The sequence below is a fragment of the Trachurus trachurus genome, assembly GCF_905171665.1.
Source record: "Trachurus trachurus genome assembly, chromosome: 19".
Classification (NCBI taxonomy): Eukaryota; Metazoa; Chordata; class Actinopteri; order Carangiformes; family Carangidae; genus Trachurus; species Trachurus trachurus.
The window spans coordinates 10,304,991-10,325,073 of record NC_139913.1 but is presented as its reverse complement, the minus strand read 5'-3'; the positions used below and the strand labels follow the sequence as shown (position 1 = coordinate 10,325,073).

The 20,083-nt window shown below is 41.3% G+C and overlaps 1 protein-coding gene across 1 annotated transcript in view; it reads left to right on the top strand.

Moving 5' to 3' along the window:
- The window catches only part of ttyh2 (tweety family member 2), a 63,636-nt gene that overhangs the window by 17,548 nt on the left and 26,005 nt on the right, over positions 1–20,083 (top strand). Inside the window, exons 3-4 of the mRNA XM_083994081.1 lie at positions 8,393–8,504; positions 19,203–19,423. Of these exons, the coding sequence (XP_083850207.1) occupies positions 8,393–8,504; positions 19,203–19,423 (333 nt within the window). The remainder of the gene's footprint in view (positions 1–8,392; positions 8,505–19,202; positions 19,424–20,083) is intronic.

Sequence of the window (20,083 nt, the reverse complement as noted above, 5' to 3'; positions counted from 1 at the left end):
ATAATGCCACCTAATGCAATGATGGAAAGCAGGTTACAGGTTATTAATGGTGAGTAGAATTAATTTTTACATTAGTCCCATTAGCACAGATTTTGTGTTATGAGACGAAAAAATACTAATGTATAATGAATTTCAGGCTCAATTATCATGTCTTATGCAGGAAGAAATGGAATTTGTTTTATAAACCACTTAAATAATTTAAATGAGACTATTTTAGAGGAGAAGCCATTCCCTTGAATTTTTTTTAGATGATATCTGACCCTGTGTTTTCTCTCGGATTTAAAAGTGGAGGAACAGTATTTTGGCTTCAGGCTGCTGGATCGCATCATCTCACTCTGTACTAAACTGAAATCTCCCCTCATGTGAAGTGAAATTATGTTTAGCTGCAATAAAGATTAATGATATCAGTATTATAGCCTGTAGCTTGTACATATACAGCCTCGATTTTCCCTTTTCTTTTCTTTTTTTCATATATCCAACTTGTCATTTTCTGTCTCAGACTTGCAAATCAGCCCTCTAAGCTGCTGCTGACAAACGGCAACATTAACTATTATAAACCTCAAATTATAGGGGGCAAAAATTCACTTACAGTCAGTAATAAAGTTCCTAAAGCACATCGACAGCTGCAACACAGTCAGCACTTACATCACTAGATAGAAGCTATTAAATCAGTCAGTGAGATATGCGCCATCCATAGAGGAGCTAATTCAATTTGCTACCAGAAGAGTGGTTACTTCTCTTTGCCATGTGACAGTCATGTTTATCAACCGCTGAGTAATATTAGATTAAGCTTCAACCATTATTGTACATCATTCCAGACAAGGTTCATTTTTCAATGGAAACACATTGTAGTAACGTGGCAAAGTAAGAAAAAACATAATAAGTAAAAGCTGAGCACAGCTGAGTAAATCATGCATCCTGTCGTTATTTTTTTTCTCCTTCTTTGTCAGATTTTGCCGTCACTGTCTGTATCTGCTGAATGCAGATGGTAGAAAAAAGACCCACAGAGAAGCCTCAAGCCTCTGATTTAAAAAAGGGAACATTCAAGATGATGACGAACGTTGTGTATGTTGAATTACCTTGGAATCACTCCTTGGAAAAACAGCACTGAAGCACTAATCATAAAACACTTAGCTTGGTTCGCGCACATCTATTCAGCGGTTGCTAAATGGCAGTACTGTGTTAAAGTTATGTGTTGCTAAATCACAATTGGAATGGGGGAAAAAATCCAAAAAGGTGAAATTGTGGTGCAGTATATTCACCAGGTTTTAATGCATTTTGTGGGGACAGATTGGCTCAAGTCACTGCTGCAGCTTGAAGCCCCTGGAATTGATTGTCCGTGGCCAATGAGACCTTAAACCTATTTGAAAAATGATTCATAAACCACAGATCTGTATAAACGACTCCATCGCTAACGCGCAGCTCGCTTTTGCTTTCCCTCTTGCAGATTTATACATACAGCAAACATGTTTCCTGTTCTCTTTGGTCTGAGGTTTCATTGGCACTCTTTTAATTACATCATTTCATTGTGTCCTGTTCCTCTGCAGTGGTTTCATGGCGCCCAGCTGTTACTTTTCAATGCACACGATCCCTATGGTAACAGTAGTGGATGGAAACACATTCATTTGCATTTTATTTCACCATGCAGATTTCTGGAAATTAGGTTAAAAAAAACTTTCATAAACATGCATGAAAACATATTTTGTAAATGCAGTAGGCTTCCCCCACCTCTCCTATTTTTTTGAATTATTAAAAACATACGTAGCTCTGTGATTCTATAAGTGCAAAAAATGGGGCATTGTTCCTATGACAAGTATGAACACCGCTGTGCTGAGTCTCGCCTCAGCTTGTCGGTCTCCAGGCAACCTCCAAACAGAATCAGAGCCATCTGTCTGGTCTTGGCTGTCATGTCAGATACTGTAAAAAATAAAATACAGTACGTCATGTTCGTTCATCTCAAAACTTTTCTTACCTCTCGTTCATAATCCCATTGAGGCGAAATGTAACCTGGAGATATTGGCGCGTTTACGTGGCCGTACTTGATCGATTGTTAAGACTTGTGACATGAATGAGACGGAGTTTCCTGCAGGAAATCAACTCTCCTTCATCTGATTCCCAGCTGTGATTATGTCACTCTACTGGACATACCAGAGGATGGATGTGATTACCCAGCAGACTTTGCATTGGACATGGACTAAACATCTCATCAGTCCAGATCTTTTTAACCCTTTCTTTTCTCCTCGCTTCTATTCCTTTCCCTTCTTTTTATTTTTGCAACACCCCCTTCCCCTTCCCCACCCCCCTCACTCCAACCCACCCCCCTTCACTTCCTTAATGTTTCTGCCTATAGTCTTGCCATCCTGCCGTCTAATTATGTTTGACAGTGGCCGGAGCTGATCCGCCCTGATGTCCATCCTAATTAACAGCGGTGAAGCCAGAGCAGATGTCACTCTGCTGTGGTTGTGCAGCCCTGCCCACGGTGTTGCACATTAACTGTGTAATTATACTACCGTAACAGATCAGGCTGCTCATGTGGAAGACATCTGCACAGTCACAACGCAACTCGTTTGACTGTTTTATAACTGGTTTACAGTTTATCATATGACTGTGACAGTTGGATCCATTTCAATCATTGTGACAGTTTAGAAAATTACATCCACTCTTCTAGGTTTCTTGGAAGTCTTAATATGCTGGAAAAAAGTTAATGTTACTGTCCATCATCTAAACATTAACAGCGCTATGGTCAGTTATTCAGTTCATTTTAGTTCATTTTCTATTTGAGAAACTTTATTGATCCCCAGGGCAATTTGAAGCAAGCATTTCTGCAAACAGAAAAATCCCACTGTTATGCATCTTAGTCATCCAGGACATTGTTGTCCAAGATGAGTTCAACTGAGGACAACTGGACCTAAAGTGTCAACAACAAAGTTCAGCTTTTTCAGCTCCTCTGGAAAGCAAACAAATGCATTTACATTCTTGAAATCAATCTAACACTAGAATTACACAAACCACAAAGGTTTCCTTCCTGTAGTATGACCATTTATTTCATTATAAGTGTATGCATTACCCTTGAGGTCACAGGGACCTTCACCTCTGATTGTTGTCTTGAGATATGTTGAGATATCACATTCAAAAGGTCAAAAACTGGATTTTGTGTCTTTGAACTGGACTTTTTTCACCAAATTCAAATCATGTCATTGTTGAGTCCAAATAAATGGTTGTGCCTTCAAGATGGTGTTGAGATATAACATATACAAGAGGTCAAAACTGGGCTTTATGAGGTTAGTGTGACCTTGACAGTTGACCTTTGACAACTTAAATCTAATCAAGTGGGTCCTAATGAATGTTTGTGCCAAATTTCAAGGTATTCTTGTGTAAACAAGAATAGAAAGGATGGATAGCTCAAAAAGATAGCGCCTGGCTGTCAAAGGCACAGAGACTAAATGATGAACTGGTAGCTAGTGGCCAAACTGAGACTGTCCAATGATATCAGAAACCACTAAGGCACATCGTATCTAAAAGTGCAGAAAGGGTACGGTTAGTCTATTCCATGACATTTATTATTTATTTATTGGTATCTGTTGCCAATCAGAAAGGAGAAATGGCTCATACAAGTAAAGGGGCAGAGATAAGCAGCTCTTTTTACATTATATCAGTGTTTCCACTACTTCAGAGGCAATAAAAATGTACCAGCAGTGGTGTTTTGAAGCCCTCGTTCACTTTTTTTTTTTTTTTTTTTTTTTTGAGGTCATCTATTTTTAGTCACTGCAAATTTATAACTTTGTGTTTAAGTGCTTCTAAGGCCTTGAAATGGTTATTTTGGTCATTTTGTAGCTCTGAAAACAAGAGATACGCACATGAAAAATTCAGAGAGGAGCTATTTTCTGGTTCATATTATAGGCCCTCTCCATATTAGGAGGATTTTTGAGGTGGCCCTCGCTGAGACTTAAAGAGGGCAGGGTAAAGATATAAATTCATCTGTCTATATTTGTCATCTCACGCAAGTCATTGCTGCCATTTTTGAGGCAAAACCTCGAATATTCAAACATGTCCGAGTCTATTTAAAGTAGCCTGAGGCCTTTTTCTGCTGCAGGCTCAAGGTTCCTTTTTTAAAAATTCCCTTCACTGTCTTTTATCTACTTCGTCATTTATCAACATGACAGTTTGGACTTTTGCTCAGTGCATGCCAGCTCGAATCTATGATATTCTCTCTCTTTGAATTAGACCAAAGATATTTCAAGGAGCAGCACAAAGGGGAATGGGTGGACTGATGGAGTGAAGGAGGGATAGAAAAAGACAGATATTCTCTCTCTTTACACATGCCTCTCTGTCCTCCCAGTTCCCCTTTTTTTTCTTTTTCAAATTAGATTCTACTCTTAAAATATTTGCAAGAGTTCAAAGAAGTCGTTGTTTCTGCAGGCTACTTTTTTTTTTTTTTTTACCGATACTTTTCTGTGTTACTGTGGCGTTACAAGAGATCTGATCAGAGATAAAAGAGGAGATAAGTCCTGTGCTATGTCTTCTTTTGTAGGTGAAGCTTTTTGGTGGAGAACTAAAAAAAGTACTTGCGTCATCATCAATGAGTTAGTATTTAATCTGGGCACATGGGGTAAAGGCAAGGTTATCTTTTTGTCTTACTATGCTTGTCCCATTGTGCTGCTTTCTGCTTTTGTGTCATCTTATTTGTTGGGAACCGTCCATCTCCATGTCTGTCTATATAAAGTATGGTTATAGTATACAGCTTGCTGCACTGTCAGACCGTCTCTTTTGGTCTGTCTTTATCTGTCACTTCCTGTCTCTCTACAAACTGATGATTTTATTCATGCTCTCTCTGCCTTTGCTGCATCTCCTCTTCCCTTTACTTCAAGACTCTCCCTCAGGGTTATGTAAAAAACCGGCGGAGTGGGAGGTTTACTTGCAGGGGCTCTGTTAATGAGGCTCTATTCATGTTGTGCTAATCAGGAAAATAGCCCCTGCTGCTTGGCCCCACCTGCACTCAACATTGACTGCCACACTAGCTCTGCCAGACTTTAGCAATTCTAGGCGAGTGTTGCCCGGAGCAACGCTGACCGTGGATTTATTGTCTTTCTTTTCTTTTCTCTTATCCGGAGAATCAGGGAGGATTCAAGGGGGGAAGCCATGAGGTTAAGGAGAGTGCTCCAAGTCTCAATTATCCTGACTTGCTTACATTCCCTTTAGTACTGGCCTGACCTGCTCCTGGCCTTTATCTGGGGCACATTTTTATGATGGCACAGTGGTGGTTTATTCCAGATCTTTACTGCAGGAGGTAGGCTACTTATGTAGTTGCTTGAGGAAGTATTGAATTATTATGGAGTAGCTTAATTAATTTAAATACAATTCACAATTTGAATAAGAAAAATATATTTTTTCCTGTTGAGTCAGCTATAATACCATATTAGGCTGCTAGCAGGCAAGCACAGAAGTCGCCATTAGCTTAACCTGATGGTGAAATTTGATAGCACTAATATGCTGGTAAAAATGTATAATTCAAATAAAGTATTGGGAAAAAACGATATAGTTATCGCAAAATGTAATAAATAGGGTTTAAGTAGATGAAAGTAAGGGATAAACAAGATAGCTAACATGCACGAATCAACAAAAAATTAATGATAAAGAGTGAATATTTAAGAACAGTGAATGGTTCAAATAGATATCTAAACGTAAGAGAAAATACTTTGTAAAGTTGGGAGCTAGCCAGAGATAAAGTTGATATGGCTAAAGTAGCCTGTAGGCTATGGCTAAAAGTCATACAAAAATGTTTAAAAGTATAAGCGTTTAAGCTAAAAAAAAAAAATTAAGTTGAGAGCTAGCTTAAAGCAGAAGTGAGTGGTCCGGTCGTTTTCGCTAATGCTGCGTTCCAGGCAGGCTTTTGAAATCGTAAATTACAGCTTCAAGTCACAACTTACGACTTTGTAGCGTTTCAGGCAACCCACTCGTGTTTTTCCGACCTGTTTTACCGGTGAAAGTCACTATAACGGCCACTCGTAACTTCCGACGGGTGAACTCGTACCAGATCGAACTGGTACCACTTCACGGTCGGAAAAATACGAGTTTCCTTGAACGCACCATAACAGTCCTCGTCCCTACGTCACCACATTCACGGCGTTCCTTGGCTGCACACACAGCCCTGCATGCCGTTCTCTCTCCTCATTGGATAAAAACTGTAGGATACGATAAATGTTTTCTCCTCGGCTCAGAGCAGAGCAGAGGGACTGAGAGACCCGTGTTTCAGTCCAAACACTCTATGTAAGTGATTGCTGTCGGAAGATATAACTATTTAAGACTTATATTAACACAAATATATCACTCACTTCTGCTTTAATTATACAGAGAAATAAAGAATACATGGCTAAAAGTAAGGTGTGTGTTTACAGTAGATATAATAGGTAGCTAAGTGCACCAGCAGTAGACATACCAGATGTTTCAGATTGGTTAGGTTATAAACAATCATGTTTGAGTTAAAATAAGTACCTCCATAATGTTAGAGGGTGTTTATCATGTGGTTAAGGTTCTGTCACCTAACTTCCTCCTTTGCTCCCCTCATAATTACCACGGCGACCACTCTAGCCTCACAATTAACTCAACCATCAGTCGTGATGGGCTGCTTCCGCTGATCATCTACAGACTCTTTCTTCCCAGGAGGACAGGCTCCAGTAATCTGCACTGATGTTTTATGGTTTATTAGATAAGTGAAGAGGCACCCATACTCATGAAACACTGTAGACTTAATGAGGTCATAAAATATCGATCTATAATAAATAATGGCGCCAAATAGCCATATATTATATCTACTAAACTCTGGGGAGTGAAATGGGTACCAGTTAAGCACTATTCCTCTCTGTTTTAAATAAACAGGCATCGATTATCAGATAATGAGATGGCAGATAATGCATAAGGTATACAGCCAAAGTAATCCTATGCAACAGCTCTGCATTAATAAAGCACATTTGAGTCCAGCCAGCGTATTGATCCATTACTGGGGTCATTTTGCAGGCAAGGGGTTGTGCTGTGTTGTATATCGCATTGAAACACACTTGGTAATATTAGAAACACCTTTTTATATAATCTCACAACTCCAGAAAGTGCAGCCTCGCATCAGAACATTACATACTTTATAAAAGCAGGATTTACTACAGGGCTGTAGTATTTGATGGCAGTAGTTGAACCAGGTACACTAATAAAGTGGTGACTCTGGGAATAAAGAGTCTCCTCCTGCAGACATGTCAGCGTTACTAATGTACCACAGGCATCATCGTGTTTGCAGAAGATCACGTTGTGCCTTCAGGGTAATGTTGCTACATCAGGCCAATTTGTGGGGTTTATGTAGAGAAAGACTGTGTAGCTGTTTTCAAATCCGTTCATATGGCAGCACAATATGACAGCACTTTGGGGAGAACCGAAGCTCACAGAGACGACTTAAGAGTTTGCATTTCTGTCGCTGGTTATTTTGTTTGTGCTGAAGCTCCAGCTGAACAAATGAAATCTTTGCATGACTGAATCTTTGAAGAACTATTCCAAATTACACACATATCCCCCATACCCTGTCTTATATAATATCTGGTTCAAAGAGTGTTGTTTACCAAATTCAACAAAGAAAACCATGCTGTCCGTGCACTATGGATACAGTATATTTGTTTTCCCTGCTGTAGTAAACCGTTGTGTTTTGAGGTTTGCATAAACATGCCCATCAAAAAAAGTGAGTTTACAGCACACAGAATACAGTGCCAGACACTTATTTGTATGCACTTCTTTGAGGAATATTTTATCAATATTTAAAGTAAAAGAAGAAAGTAACTTTGAGTTGCTGCATGGTGGCATGAATGCTTTTTATGGAGGTATTGCAAGACGCTCCTTCATGAAAGAAACAAAGCTCTGCCTTTCCAATGCACTGTCAATCATGCTGTTTAACATATGTATTCACAACTCTGCCTTCTGCCAGGGATTGTCTCCAATTGCCCCCGACTGTTTACCTCCCTGTTTTCATAAATGTCGGCTTGATGGGAAAATCGATGATACTGCTTTGAGATAAAGCCTAAATTTCAGGGAGGAAAAAAAAGAAGGCATGAAATATTCATTAAATGTCGTGTAGGTGTTGTTTCCTGTTGTGCCACTCTTCTTGTAGGTGGTATATTTCCACCGCAGGATAGTGCAGGGTTTCAGAACAGAGACGCAAAATCACTTTGAGGTTGTTTCATGTTTTTAATTCAGCAAGGGTTTTAATAATGGCTTTAAGTCTGACGCACTTTGAATTCAGTGACAGAAAAGGACATCACCTTGGACGGAGAGGATTTACAAGCTGCTGTTGTACTCTGTTCTTCTCATTAATTTATCAAAGCCTCACCTGTCCCTCCATTTCCTCTTGTCTCCGCAGCGTCGCAGTGGGTGTGGGTTTCTATGGCAACAGCGAGACCAACGACGGCGTGTACCAGTTGACCTACTCCCTGAACAATGTCAATCACACACTGGGCGGCGTGGACAGTCTGGTAGGTGTAACACATAAGGTGTCACGTCAAACACAACACCTCATAAGGTTCCTGTATGTATGAATAAAGTCATGTGTTTTTTATTTTTTAGCGGTGAAAACAAACTGAAAGCGCTCAGCAGTTCACTTCGGGCGATTTCATAACACAAGTTCAGAGATGCGAGATGCATCCAGCTAGAAACAAACAGCTCGGAGTGAAGGCTCCAGAAATGTTGTACTGTATACACACCCATAGAAGCACACAAACCAACACACACGCACGCACACAAGAAAGCCCGGAGGACTCCGTTTAGTATGCCTTTAAATGTATTTATGGTCTCTTTATGGCTTTTTACCACTACACACAAATTGACAGCCTCTCCACACAAAAACCCTTTCCTCCCAGACAGACAACTCTCACACGCACACACACACTTTCCCTGTGACTGTGGCCTCAGCAGAAACAAAGGCTCGTCCTGTGTGTTTCTTGAGCTCACTTTAGCACAGTACATGTGCATGATCCTCTTCTATTTTTATCCATCTCACTTCCCATCTCAGAGACGCTCATCACACAGACGCCCAAATGGAGCTCTCTGTTGCACATTTCACACTAATGACAAGCCATGTTTCTTAATTTAGACAAGAGTCGAACTCAGATATGTTAAAACTGTTGGATTTTTTTTTTCTTCCTCCCACTGGCATTTTTGTAAAAGTTTTTGAGGTGATATGAAAGTTAATTACCTGTCAACATTATTAGGGAAAGTACTTGGCAGATTGGCTTGGCTGTCTGCAGTACTGCACAATCATCGGGGCTGTACACTTGAGACGTGAGACAAACTTGCATCACAATAGTGATAATTTGTGACTCAACTTTTTGGACTCAGGCCTCAAGGCCTTGAGCTTTCCTTTGAGACTTCACTCAACATTCACAATCAATGACCTGACAGTTATTGTGACTGGCTTGAGTCTTGTGTTCCAAGTTGCATATAATGACTCAATACTTTACTTGAGACTTGTACAGACTGAGTTGAGATCAGCAATTTTTGACCTGACACTTGACTTGAGACATGAGTGTTGTGTCCACCGACTGACTTGAGACTTGTTTAGATTGACCAGAGCCTCATGATTGATTCGAGACTTGGACTCACCCAGAATGGCTGAAGACTTGAATTGTTTACTTGTATAGACTGATTTGAGACTTGATTTAAAGAGATAGTTCAACATTTTGGGAAATTGGCCCATTGCCATAATCCCTATAGTTTTAGGAGTAGGTTTGTTACCTTTAATTGTTGGTGCAAGCTATTTTTAGAATGGCGGAGCAGAGCCGCAAGGTGCTCAGAGCTACGTTATGGAGGCTAATGGGATTTCTTGGTTTCCCTCATCAAACTCATCAAATACACAATCCAACAACTCCAAAACGCTCTCGTGGACAAGTTGTGACCTGCACATTCACCACACTATGAGATAATAATGGAACGTTACGAGACAGAGTTGTTTTAAGTAAATTCATGCAAAACTGCTGATGCACGTTCCCGTCGAGGGCAGTTTTATGGCTAGCATTGCTTGCAAACAACTCTGTTTCATTCTGTTATTATCTCATAGCGTGGTGAATGTGCAGGTCACAACTTGTCCATGAGAGCGTTTTGGAGTTGTTGGATTGTGTATTTGATGACTATAGGAATTATGGCAATGGACTAATTTGCCAAAATGTTGAACTATCCCTTTAAGACTTGTGTTGACAGACTTGGGACCAGTCCTACATTTTAGGGATCAAAACCATATTCATCTTTTTGTTTTAATTTGCGGAGGGGTGTTATTTATGATCACTGAGATGAAACACTGTATATGATGCATCATATCATAGTTTGATGAATGTAATGAACTGTGTGTTGTTGCATCGTTGGTGTGTGACCAACAGCGATCCAGCCATGTGTGACCACGGTGGCATCAGGGCAGGCGGAGACCCTGGGTGACTTGCTGTCGAAGAGTCGGGATTAAGTCTCCATCTGCGTTAATGGAGATTAATGCGATGGTATGTGAGCCACTCAGTGCAGTGACTCAGTATGGCCTCGGAAATAAACACTGTGCTGAAAGGGTACGAAGCCCGCGGCGCATTCAGCACGGCTCGCTTCTGTGGCATTTTTCGGACTTCTTCCACTGATGAAGGATTTAATGGAAACTAGATCTGAGCTGTCTGGCAGCTGATTGTTGCACCTCATAAATGATTTACGCCAGAATCATGTCAGAACCGTATGACTACTGATGTTGGAAGATCAGTAGCGCTGCTGTAGACTGTCACTTGGGATTAGTTCTCACGTAATGCGCAAACACATCTCTTTCCTTTCTTTCTTTTTTTTATTTAGTTACTCCACTTCATCAGTACTCAGTCTCTCACATTAAACTTGTATCAACTTAACACCGAGGAGATATATCTTTGTCGTACTACAATGTACGAATTGATGTTCACTGATTACCCCCTATTAATCTTGTAAAGCTCTTGGCCATGTTCATTTACCAAAGTCCCACTGGCTGGAGGAGAGAAATCATTAGCATGTAGCTGATGTGAGAGCTTGTCGGTGTGTTCCTCTGCGATGTGTGAACACATAATTGGACATGGTGGCTTTTATTCTAGCATCTTATGCGTGTGAGCGTATTTGCTTGTGTGTGAGTGTATGAGTGCATGCATGTGTGTGTGTGTGTGTGCATGAGTGAGTTCACTGCAAGCAGCTAAAGACTGTTAAGGAGTCTACTTCTTCAGTCGGACAAAGGGCCCAGTGTACCACACACGGTTCCCAGTCTCCCCCCACCTAATCAACCATGAGCCCAGGAGACAAAGCCCTTTGATGGGGGAAGAACAGGCAGCAATGCTGGCTGTCTGATTGGCAGAGTGAGGATTGAAATTGGTATTGAAATCATTGACAATGACGGCTTCACTGCCCTCTGGCCCACACAAATGCCTTTTAGCCCGGCTCCAATTGGAGTTTAGAAGTGTTAGTCTCTAAAGATTCAATGTGTAAGAGAGGAGAGGAAGGAATTTAGACTCATTATTGGCAGAAGCTTTTTTTCTCATCTTCTGTTCAAGACCATGATTAGTTACGGTCTGGAATATATGCTTATGATGTGTATATGAACGCGCACACACACACACATTCATTAGCTAGAGTGTAAATTAACAGAGCTCTTTGTGCATTTTCACTTTCAAACATTGAAACATCAACAGGGCTGTTAAAATCTGGACTCCGGCCAGGCCTGCATACTTTATCGGTGCAGTAATGGGACCGATGTGACACTGGAGGTGTTTAGCTGCACTAATAATAACTCTATTGTTTGGAGATGGGTGTTTTTTTGGCAGCCTGCACTCATCAGGTGGACTGGGTCGACGTCGGAGCATTTGGCCAGAGCTCAAGCGCATTTTGGATGTTGGCTGGCTACATAATTACAAACATGAACATCTCTCCATTCATTCACATTGTAAGCTTTAATAAGCTATTCATAATGTGAGGGAACTAGGGATTTAAAAAAAAAGAAAAGAGGAGAAGAATTCAAAAGATAATTGGAGTGGAGAATGATGCACCCTCCCATTACTCTTTGTGTACACGCCAGATATTTATCCTGCTAGTGTCTGGATAGACTCCACATGAACAGTCCCAGTTACTCAGGTGAGGTTCAAATGCCCGTGATGTGAGTCAGAATTTATAGACACTGCTCCGACGTGTGCGTACTCTCATATTGACCTGTTTTTTTTTTTGTCCTTTTGAAAAAATATCTCTAAGACGTCGCCCTCCTCAAAGAGCTCAAGTGGTTCGGGTCCTTCGGGTCTTGTTGTTGTATGAAAGAGGGCAGAACAGAGCGTGGAGCTGTGTTTACATTTTTGTTCCTTTGGTTGATGATCTACAATATGAGCAACGCTGGGGCCGGTCCGCTGCCTTTCATTGCTGCATTTCAGACTCGGGTTCGCAGTGGAATCGGCTTTGTAAGGTGTGTGTGTGTGTGTGTGTGTGTTATCCGTGTAGTTAAAACTCAAGCAGCCTCCGATGACCAGCTGTGTTCATACAGTCCCAGTATGTGGTGCCTCTGCTGCTGCTGCTGCTCATGCATCATTACATGTTTAAGGAGTCGGTGCACGTTTGCACTAAGTGTAAACCTACATGTATGAATGCAGCTTGATGCGGCAGAGCCAGGCTGAAGATGAAGCCCCGACGGCTCCGGTCCTCACCTGTTCTTGATGAGCTTTCGGAAAGTGAACAAAAGAACTAGATTGCATATAGGAATATGTAGAAATGGCTCTGAAATGAGTTCCCTTCACAGAGTGGTGCAGCTCATTTGGGACGACACAAACCTCCAGAAAAGACCTGTACCATATTTTGTGCCGCCTCCCACCAAAGCCTCCCTGTTGCCCCGAACCAGACCAGGATAAGAGACAGAAAACTGATGGATGTTTTGGATGTGAGTCCTCTCATCATCATCTCAGAGCAGGCACAGCATCAGCATCATCACCACCATCATCATCATCTCTGCCTGCACAATTTGTGGTGTTTTAGGAGCAGTGAGGCGAGAAATGTGTAACATTTAAGGAGAAGAGGCACAATCTTTCCCTCAGGTGGAAGGGACTATAAAACAGGAAGTCCCTGAGGTTGTTGTCCTCAGATATAAGACAAACAACCTTTTAAAATATCTCATCCCAGAGCCAATATCCTACATCATTAAACCATTGCACCAGTTGATGTTCCTTTGCTCCACATTGAATTCCTGTATTCCGTGTTTCCTTATAGGACGTCGCCAAATCGCTGCACAGAATTCAGTCTTCCTCCTTCCTCCTTAGCATTCCTCCCTCGTCCTTGTTTTTATTATCCACTCAGACGGGCTCCTGGTATGAATAGCTGCTCCATTTTATTTCTTGCTTGTATTGGCTCGTTTCCTCGCCTGTGTTCAGAACTTCTGAGCTTGTTATTTGTCTCTGTCCTGATTTCTTTGTTGTTGCTGTCAATTGAACTTGTCAGCGCCGCGCTGTTTGTTGTCATTGTTATTTCTAATGTCATATTTCTCATTAACGTTAAAAGACCTCTGCGACTCCGCATCGAACGTCACTCACTATCTGACCTTTTACGGGACTCGTCCAACAGCTGCTATCCCTGGGCGCGAGTGTAAAATTCTCATTGAGGTCCAGATGCGTTTTTAATAGGTGTCCGGGCTCATGTGGTCCAGTAGAGATATGACTAATGGATGACTTCCTGTGTCTCTAACCAGGCTGGATGGGCAGCCTTGTAAAAGCTGAAGGAAAAGCACTGAAGTCATCTCTGTAGCCGAAACCACTCTCTGTTAAAATCCCCCTCCTCCTCCTCTCGTGAACTCTTATACTCTCCGAGGAGCCGAACTGCAGAGTTGTTAAGTTGTTTTGTTTTTTTCCTGCCATCACAATCCCACTTTTGGACAACACTCTGCGGGGCCACCAGGTTTTCTAAAAATCAGTTCGATGTTTCACGAACACCATAAACGTCTCATAGTCCCTCTGCAGGAAAACTCTCTGAGAGCTCTGTGGTCATCAAGTATCTGAAAGGGAGGGAGGAAAGAATATATTTTTAAAGAGATGTTCTGCTGAGCTTCGTTACCCAGCGGTGAAGATGGTCTCTATCTTTGTGGTGACTGAGCTGCAGAGGCACTTCAGACCCATGTTCCATTTCACGCTCCAGCTCCCACATTCAATTTTAATTGAAGGAAGTCCTTCCACTATCATGCAGAGACTGTGAGTTAAAGTAGGAAGAAAAGCATCTTAGCCTTTGTTTAACTCAGACAAATTCGCTCATTGGCTTTCATTTATTAAGTGATTATTAGAAAGGTAGTTGAACATAGTGGTGAAATGATTCTTGGATGCTCAGCAGCAAAAATGAGTTCACAGGGCAGCTGGGGGTGGGGGTGGGGGTGGGAGGCGTCCAGGGATCCAGATCCAGAGTGAGGCCCTCTCAGTGACCCGCAGCTATCAAAAGAAAAACTTTGAAAGCAGCTCACACTCCAAGAAGCCAAACATTCATGAAATCTGTCTTCATCAGTTTTTTAGTCTGGCACCGGTCTGTATAGAGTGGTGATTCTCAGCTTTTAAGAGAAACAAGAAAACAACAATTTTCTCTTTCATTTAGAGACGGACACTCTCCGGGTGGTTTACTTTGCGCCTTAAATGAAAACCGTTGTTTTGCAGCCTCGCTCGCTGCTTAATTCTCTCAGACTCATCTCGAAAGCATCATGTCCTCGGAGGGGCGTGCACCAGCCCCGAAAGAGCTTTGAGATAAAGATCCGAGTCTGGAGGAAGTGGGATTTATATTGTGTAGAGTCTGAGAGGCAGCATGGTGAAGCTCGGGGGCAACACACACAAACTTAAACAAAGAGTCTTTATCCGCGCTTGATCCTGCGATAGGAACTCTCAGATGGGAAAAATGCTTTGATACAGTCATTATTAAGTAATAATAGTAATGCAGTTGTTCTCCACACGAATCTAACAGTTTATCTCAAAGATGGAAATCATGAATACCAAGGTTTTCAGTGTAACTAGGGAGGATTTCATAGTAGAGTCCTTTAAGCAGGGAAAAGGATATAAGACTGTGTGACCATACCAGCCCTCCTAGTTGTGCTTAGGGCCTTCAAAAATAAACACACGCTCATGTAAACGAGAACCTTTACCAAATGTGCATTGATCTACATTTTCCTTCCGTTCCTCTAGCTACAATCTACATTTGATATTTGACGGCATTGTCAGTTTTTTCAGCCTGAGGCCACTTGTCATTTATAAGGTTTTTCCTTTTATGATATTTTTGTTTGTCGTTTACCCTCCGGCGCGCCGCAGTGAATATCCCACGGTAAAGTAGCTCCGTGCCAGGAAGACGCCGCTGCACATCTTTCTGTTTGTTTAGAAAAAGATGCGAGGCGGGCGAACGCTTCTCCGTGCCCTCAAAACATCAGACCGAGATAAAGAAATGAGAAGACTGAGGCAGGGAATCGTATCTGCTTGATCGGTGCAGATCACTTTAACAGTGGGGATCAGACCCAAGACGAAGGAGAGATTAGCAGGATTGGCTCTCTCCCAGAGCGTTTTGCACATGGAGGCGAGGATCAGATACATTCCTTCATTTCTCGTCGGCGATTCCATCTCCTCAGTGTAAGGAGGACACGGTATTGATGAGTGATCAGATAACAAGTCCTGCATGTGCATGTTATTCTAAATCTCTGACTCAATGTCATGCTTCATTGGTGATTTAAGGGTCCCAAATTTTACACGGTGTCCTGTGTTTATTAATATTCAGGCTCCACTAACAGCAGGTAAGTGTCAGCCAATCAGAAGAGAGGATGCTCTGAGTCTCTCTGCTTATTAGCTGCTTGTCTTCTGAGTGATACAATAAAATTATAGCAGATTTCAGGTCAAAACTCTCAGACAAACCAAATCCTGCAAGGTCAGATGATGTGTTCAGGTGGGAGGGGCTTGGTGACTGCTTTCTTGTGACATCACAAAGTTGCAGAAGCCCTGACGGCTGGTTTTATGGCTCAATTTCTGAATACAAGCTGTGTGCTTTTCTCTGTGGACTGAAGCTTTGGCATTTTCACAATATTAATATAGAACCTAGACCTCATCTGTAATCAAAACAGATATGGAAATCTTACTTTTCGCAATAAACGACCTTTAAAATATTGAAGCCAACATTTGTGTGATTATACATGTTTCAAATCTTGTAAGTTTTGGAACAGTCAATAATAACTTCACAGCAATTTTATACAGACACATAATGGGGACTGGGAATTTTCAAATTATACATATACAGTGAAATACAAAATATAATTTTATCATAAAAGTAAATAAATTGTTTATTTCTGAACACACATACAGTTGGTTTAGTGATATTGTGTAGTTATGACATTCAAACAGTATTAATTGCAGAGACAATGAAAAAAGGATCACACCCCATTTAAAAAAATAATTTAATCCAAGTTTATCTTACATTTAAATTTAAAAGATAAAGAGTCACAGCTCACAGTGAGGAAGATAATTGAGCAGCAAAAGTAACACTAACTTCAAGAAACTAGGAATGGGAGTGTTGTAGGTGAAAATATCTCTGATGTCTTTCACTTTGTTGAAAGCAAAATTGTCTGCGTGACCGAGTGAGGCAATTAATGATCTGAGAAAACATATTTTTGTAGGTGTAGCAGACAGTACCCTATCAGCCATGTAGGGTCTGTCTCTTTCTTTCGTCTTCTCTTTGTCTTTTATATATATTTTTTTAGCTTCTCCGTCTGTCAGTTGTTCCATAGGCTGCATAGTGTGGGCCGCACGTTGAATGCAAAACCAGCTAATTACTTCCACCCAACCCCTTCATGTCTGAGCTCCCAGCAAACCCCCGTCCCTGACAAACATAGCAACAATATGAGTTGTCTCTCTCCTGAATGCCAAGTACCCAGAGCTGAATGAAAGCATTTATTACCCTTTTTAATTATCAAATAGCAGGATGTCTCTTCCTGTAAACAATTTTCTTCCTTTAAGCAAACTACAGAGAAATTAGTCCAAAGGAAATGTTAAGCACCTGTTCCTCATAAATGATATCATATCATATATCATATCTTATCATATCTTATGTGGTCGAGTTGTGTTTGGTCAGGTGAAAATGTGAGGTATCAAAATGAATGAGTGAGATTGTCTTTTGTTTGTATATTTGTTCCTTTTAGAAAAGTGCATTTCCCCTTGAGGGAACTGGTTGTCTACATGCTTTCACTGCTTTAATGGGTTGACAAATTATCAGTCTTGTTAGCGAGAGGCATCACTTTGGAAAATAGTCTGACAAACTACAGCAGCAGGCTTGGAATACGAAAAAAAAAAAACTCCAAAACTCTGCAGCGGAAAAACCTACTACTTCACCTCTGGGCGCTCTCGTTCTGGCTGTTTTCCAAGCTGAACTGTTTACTTAAAATGGACCTCTTCAACAAACACCCACTCTCACTATGCCTGCTCGCCCACACACACACACACACACACACACACACACATACTCTGTCCTCTCCCTCTCTGGCCTGCCACTGATTGGCAGCTCAGATCACCCTTATGTTTAAGGCTATAATCTCACCTTTGGTCACTGGGGAAACTTTTTTCAGAGTAAATGTTGACCAAAGGCACCTAAACATGAGCAGATTCCAGAGCTGTGCTTTGCACCGAGAACACTGTCAGTATGTTGTTATTGCAGAAAGGTGGAGAATATAAAAACACTGTCATCTCCTCACACTGGTGCGTTACACTGCTGGCAGCTTCACAAAAAACCTGCACCTCACAGCTACGAGAATTTAACTCAATTATGAACCAGATGAATTGGGTTACCTGTTATTTGTCAGTGTGTACGTTACTATTTTTGAATAATTAAGTGATGCTAGCAGCTGTGTGAGTCAGAGAAGTGGATTTGGCCTGTTCACCATCATGGTGTAGCATGTTAGTAGGGCTGGGATGATATGCTTTTCTCCCGACTCGATTCTTCAACGATTTTTTGGATGCCGATTCGATTTAAATTGCGATTCTACGATTATTTTCTCGATTTTTAGTCTGCAACAGTGAAACAGTTGAATGATTATGATTGTCTACAGACTACTCCAGGAACCATATTTCCCAGCAGCAATATTTACTCTCTTTTCAAAAGCCTGGACTGCATAAAAGAGGCAAAAATAAAAGAGTATAAAAAAAACAGGCTTCTGAAACCTTTCTGACAAAATGAGATATAGACTGAGGTAAACTGCTTAACATTTATCTGCACACAAATACTGTAGGAGCCTATAAATTAACATACTCCATTATAAAGTGAACTTGAACCCTTTTCAAAACCTGGACTCTCTGTATGTAAAAAAGGTGAACAAATGCACATTGCACAATATAAAAAAAATAAAAAAAAAGATTTTTGAAAAACAAATCGATTTAAAAATCGTCAAAAAAATATTGCGATAATTATGTGAATCGATTTTTTTCTCCCACCCCTACATGTTAGCATACACATTTGCTTCTATAATTAGCAATACACATCAAAAAAGATCACCATTAGGATAGCTAATAGGAAATAGGATTGTAGTGTGTTTATTTTCTGCCAGCCTACACATCATAAGGGTGATGCGAAGAAGAAGAGAAGAAGAGAAAGAGAACTTCTCACAATGTACAACAATACACACATGAAGATGAAGTTTGACTTTGATGCTGATTTTACCAGCAATAACTCCCCTTAAGAGCACGCTGTAGCACATAACAGCAGCCTGGAGAAGCAGCTTGGACACACACACATGCACACACACACAATAATGCGGCTGTTTCCCCAGGACTCCCCCAGTGTAACCACTGAACCGCTCTGCAAGAGCAGCAGTTGACTGGTTGAGTGATTCGCTTAGAGCAACAAAAAAGAAAAAAAAAGAAAATCTATATTTAGACATCTTCCCTCTGTGTGATAAAACAATTCACAACTGCACAGAGCTGGAAAGTAGTATATAAATGAATGTATAGGTTGGAGTTGATGGCAAGAGCACAAACGTAACACCCAGAGAGAGGCTCACGATTTAGAGTTTCTTGCTTGAGAGTGTTTTTGTTTTGGAGGAAGAAGAACTTTTTCCCTGCAGTCTGTAACCTTCCACCCTCAAGGATGAAAAAAACACAACTTCTAAAATCTCTTGCTCTGTCTTTCATCTCACCTCCTTCTCTGTCTCCTCTGGTCTCTGGCAGGTTACCGGCACTATGGGCAGCATGAAGAGCGGTCTGCACCAGCACCTCGCCAGGCTGGACGAGATCTTTGCCACGCGGGGCGACTACGTGCAGACCCTGCAGTTCATGCAGCAGATGGCCGACAACGTGATCAAACAGCTGCTGGGCCTGCCCGACTGGGAGGAGGCCAAAGTCAACCTGGCAACCATCGCTGATCAAACGGCAAACATCGAGTACTACAGGTGAGGAAACCGGGAAATACATGTGTCGGTGCTTGTACAGTGCAGGGCGGGGCGGTGGGCTTGAGGTGGTGATGAGGCTTCTACTTCAACAGGAAGTGAAAGCCGCCCCAAAATGGCAGCCATCCAAGTGGATTCCCTCCAAAGTTTAAACTGCTATTTACTGTAATCATGAATATTTTCAAGGGTATAGTGCACCCAGTATGCTGTGGCAGGCAGAACAGCACACAAACATCTCTGAAATGTTAATTAGTAGTTTCTGAAATATAGCAATTAACATCTTTGGAATAAGTTATTTATATGGAGCCACGATGGTGCTGTTTTTTTTCTGGAGAAGCCGGGAGCGGCACATATTTATAAGCATTACAGTTATAATTACAAAATACAGATGATTCCTGGAGATGCAAGATATACTTAAGCTCTTTTTATACCTACCATTACCGAGCAATTTGTCAGCCGAACGCGCGGATGAATGGATAATTCATGTGTAGGTTGTTTCATTCTGCGTGTTATGACCTGAATATATCACATGATATTTAGTCGATGGGATGAAATAATGCGGTTGCATGTGTGCATCATCCACTTGTGTGAATAAAAACACCCTTTGCGGACATGGCTGTGTGGGACGCAGCATCCAATTAAATCATTAGCAGTCATTGCATC